This window comes from Antrostomus carolinensis, unplaced genomic scaffold (assembly GCF_000700745.2).
Source record: "Antrostomus carolinensis isolate BGI_N321 unplaced genomic scaffold, ASM70074v2 scaffold46134, whole genome shotgun sequence".
In the NCBI taxonomy this organism is placed as follows: Eukaryota; Metazoa; Chordata; class Aves; order Caprimulgiformes; family Caprimulgidae; genus Antrostomus; species Antrostomus carolinensis.
Window position 1 is genome coordinate 7989 of NW_010311034.1, and position 4256 is coordinate 12244.

The following is a 4256-nucleotide window of genomic DNA, read 5'->3' on the forward strand; positions in this document are numbered from 1 at the left end:
CATGCTGCACCCTCTGCCCATACCCACCTCAGCCTGTCATAGCATGAGTGTGCTTCATCTAGCTAGAAATATTAGTGAAGTGAGTATTTAACAACGTGATTTCCTGGTGATCTGGCTCATGATTTCTAATCATCGAGTTAAGGGCAGTTACATACAGAAGTGCAGTGTAAAGGCTTCTATTTGCTTTTCCCTGAATTAAAACAGGCAACAGGTTTCTGGCCCAGCACTGTACTCAACAGATATCTGTGGTGGTGTCATCATCCATGTCCCTATTTCCGACAAGCAAATGCTAAGAATAGATGTTGTAAGCTGAAGTGTAGAGAATCAGATAGCAAAGACTGTTCTTATCACTCAATAAATGATGATCAGTTTATGTCGCCCTGTGATGCAGCAATTCCTCCCTCCCTGCAGAGTGACAATAAAGGTGCAGGTGTAACCACGGGTGTTTTGTCATCTGTCACACTGGCTGTAAATCTGGCAGATTTCCAGTATGGTCCAAGGGTTGTTCTGATTGAGAGCTGAGCCCTGGCAGCCAGTCAGTCTCTGGGGCATGCAGAGGGCCTCAGTGGGCACGGCATGGCACATCCCACCATGCAGCCCAGCAGCTGCTGCCCAGGTTCAGTGGGAGAAGGAGAAGCACTCATCTCCTGCACAAGCGATTTGCAGTGATATATCATTGCCAGATGCATCTTTTATCAGCTTTTAGAGTTGCTTTAAATGTCACTAGAGCCTGAAGCACAACACCCAGGGGAAGAGCTGGTGTCTCCCATCCTTACACAGAACGATGCTTTGATAATACATCCTGTGCTTCACCACATCCCGGGGAGGGGATCAGCAATGAGAGGCACCCTCAGACCCACTCTGGTTCTCCCTGTGCCACGAGGAGATCAGAGCTTACACCTTCCTGGTGTGACACCTCACTCACCTGGGACTGCAAACAGAAAGTGTCTTATCTCCCTGTGCAGGGCTGGAAACGCAGGAGCGTGAACAAGAACCGGGTGTTACGTCCTGTGTGTATCTAAGAGTGTTTGAGTAGCGTCGACTGATGTCAGACGGGATGTTTCAGAGTGTTAGTCAGTATGCAGATGGATGTATTTGCTCACACCCGTTCCTAATTACAAATGAGTTAGGCAACCAAGAAAAAAATAACAAACAGAAAGGAAAATGCTTTGGTTTTGGGGTTTGTTTTGTTTCACTAACTCTGCTTATGGAAGATCTGTGTTGTGTTACCTGCCAGCAAATAACTAAGTAGGTATTTTCCTACCCTGAATACAGCTTGGGGCTGGGTGGGGATATTTCTGCTCTGGTAGCATTTGGTTTTGGCAAAACTGGGCTAGTCAGAGCTCAGTGCTGGTCTTGGGTCAAATAAAAGGGTTGAGTTATTCCTGGTGAGGCAGGAGGACCAGGAGGCTTTACCCAAGCCTCTGGGTGACAGTTGTCCCCCACCCTTGGCTGCTCTCCATGTCACTGCTGGAGCATTTAGCTCCGTGGGTGTTCTGGAAAGGTTTCTTCTGCTCTAGAGGCTTGGCTGGGTCTGCGGCACTGCATCTCCTCCCAGCTTCAGAAACAGCCCCTTGGAGCCAACGGTGCTCAACAGAGGAGCACAGAAGTTTCTGCAATGAAGGCTGGAGGACCAGGACAGGAGAAGCATCCAGGCACCCTGAGCTGCAGGGCACTCACTGGAGCATGGGGCTCTGGCCATGCCATGCTGCTCCTGGCCTTGCTGGGGCTCCTAGCCATGCCTGTGGTTCATGGTGAGTACTAGGGCATGGGATGCATGGGGAGGACCAGTGAGACCTGCCTGGATCCCACCTTGCTGCCTGGGAGCTGGGGTGGGTGATGCCACCACCCCCAAGCCTGGGGACCCAGTGCTTGATGCTCTTGCAGATGCAGCCCTGCCCAGAGGGGAAGCTGGGACCAGCCCAGCTGCCTTCTTGGGATGCTCGCTGGGACTGGGGGGTCCTGGACCCCATGAGGTCCTCACCCAAGGAGGTCTTCTTCTGCTGCAGGTGACTGTGGGCCCCCACCTCGCATGACCTATTCCAGACCATCCAGTGATGAGCACACCAGCAGCTTCCCCATTGGATCCAGGGTGACGTACACGTGCATCGAAGGTGCCATCAAAATCCCCTGGAGGTCGGACACGACGAAGTGCCTGCCCGGCGCGCGCTGGTCAAAACTGCCCGAGCCCTGTGGCCGTAAATACCTCCTTTCTCTGAAACATGCTCCCTGCCCCGTCTCTGGCTCAGCTTAAAGCTTCTGTCCCTTAGGGCAGCTGCTCTGCCATGGCACCCCATCCTGGCAGGCTCAGACCTGCTCCCCTTGGCTGCTGCTTCTCGCAGGTGCTGGTCCAAGGGCTGGAGCACCTCTCCTATAAGGACAGGCTGAGAGAGTTGGGGCTGTTCAGCCTGGAGAAGAGAAGGCTCTGGGGAGATTTTATAGTGGCCTCCCAGTACCTGAAGGGGCTACAAGAAAGCCGGGGAGGGACTTTTTACAAGGGTAGGGAGTGATAGAACAAGGGGTGATGGGTTTAAACTGGAAGAGAGGAGGTTTAGATTAGATATTAGTAAGAAATTCTTTGCTCTGAGGGTGATGAGACAGTGTCCCAGGTTGGCCAGAGAAGCTGTGGTTGCTCCTCCCTGGAAGTGTTTGTGGCCAGGTTGGCTGAGGCTTTGAGCAACCTGGTCTAGTGGAAGGTGTCCCTGCTGATGGCAGGGGGGTTGGAACTGGATGAACTTTGAGATCCCTTCCAACCCAAACCAGTCTGGGATTCTGTGATTCTATGAAAACAGATGTAACCTTTGATGAATATGAGGAGCTTCCAAAAGCACCAAGTGAGAGCGTTTCTGTGATGTTGAGGTTTATTTTGCATCCCTCCTGGCAGTGGCTTTTTCAGATTCGCTTTTCTTGACTGCCAGGGAGCTGCGGTGCCCCGACGAGGTTGCGGTTTGCTGCCCTGTCCAAGGCGGATGAGATGATTAATTTCTTTCCTGTTGGGAGCAACGTGAGCTACATCTGCCGCCCTGGCTATGAGAACATCTCAGATAGTTCTCCCACCAGCACTTGCCTTGAAAACCTGGAGTGGTCGGAAGCTGCTGAGCTGTGCAGAAGTGAGTATCTTCTCTGCCAAAAAGCGGCTGTGGAGGTGGCTGCAGGTCAGGTAGCTGCTCCCAACCCATGTGCTGAAATCCAACTGGGTCGTTATCATCCCAACAGCTACATGCCTAATACAAAATTAGGTGGATATTCTTTGATATGACTGTTTAGGACTGGACAGCAGGAGTATCAGTAGTGGGTTGGTTTGTTTTCTGCTGGCACGAACAGCTCTGTTTAGATTTTCTTGTTAGTAAATATGTTCACATCTGGACACGGCACGTGCACGGGACAAAGGCCAATTTGCAATTCTAGTGTTGAACTTCAAAATGAAGACAAAGTGTATTTCTTGGTGAAATCCATCTAATATTAAGACTGATGATGTGGCAGCAATATATTTTTCACAGTCGAGTAATTTAAAGCCAAACTATTGAGATAGAAACATCTCTGCTATATTCTCCTGAGAGATGCTGCCCATGTGAGCACAGAGCCCTGACGGGGATCCACACCTTCACCTACAGCTGATTCTGGTTCCTACCTGCTCAGCTGTGACATGTGTGAAGTAAAATGCTTTGGTACTTTGGGTATCATCCTCTAAGTCTGTCCCTTATTTGAGCTTTTTCATTTCTCCATCGCTGGTCTCGTTCCCTGGCAGGGAGATCCTGCGGCGAGCCGGGAGCGGTGCCCGGGGGCAGGACGGTTGTTCTCACAGACCTGCTGTTCGGTGCCAGAGTGACCGTGTTCTGCGAGGAGGGGTGAGTCGTGGGGTGATGCCCTGAGCTCCAGGACACCCGTGCTGATGCTGGGATACAAACTCTGATCTGGTGCAATAAATCCATGGACAGGGGCTGTGCTGCTGTTTCCCGAGACGTTGCTCTGAGCGCAGAGCATGGGGCTGCTTTTCCCACTTAAATGACCAGCTTTGGGCTGGGAAGGAATAAGACCCAGCTGAGGTCTGAATTTATGGCTGTATCTTCCTTCCAGTGTCAGCCAGAGGAAATTTAACTGCCCCAGGATATTATCCCAACAAAGATGGCTTTACCTTTAATTTATAACTCTATAGACTTCAAAACAAGTTAGTTGAAACATTTCAGCTTAACCTATCTGAGATATACTGAATAAGAAGGGGTGAGGTTTGAAATTTTAAACTTCAAAGATGTTCA

At 50.7% G+C, this 4256-nt stretch overlaps 1 protein-coding gene across 1 annotated transcript in view; it reads left to right on the top strand.

Moving 5' to 3' along the window:
* Nucleotides 1–1738: 1738 nt before the first annotated feature.
* Nucleotides 1739–4256, top strand: part of LOC114818507 (complement decay-accelerating factor) — a gene marked incomplete at its 3' end in the record, with an annotated part of 4404 nt that continues 1886 nt past the window's right edge. The window contains exons 1-4 of the mRNA XM_029084657.1: nt 1739–1754; nt 2010–2198; nt 2919–3110; nt 3749–3848. Of these exons, the coding sequence (XP_028940490.1) occupies nt 1739–1754; nt 2010–2198; nt 2919–3110; nt 3749–3848 (497 nt within the window). The remainder of the gene's footprint in view (nt 1755–2009; nt 2199–2918; nt 3111–3748; nt 3849–4256) is intronic.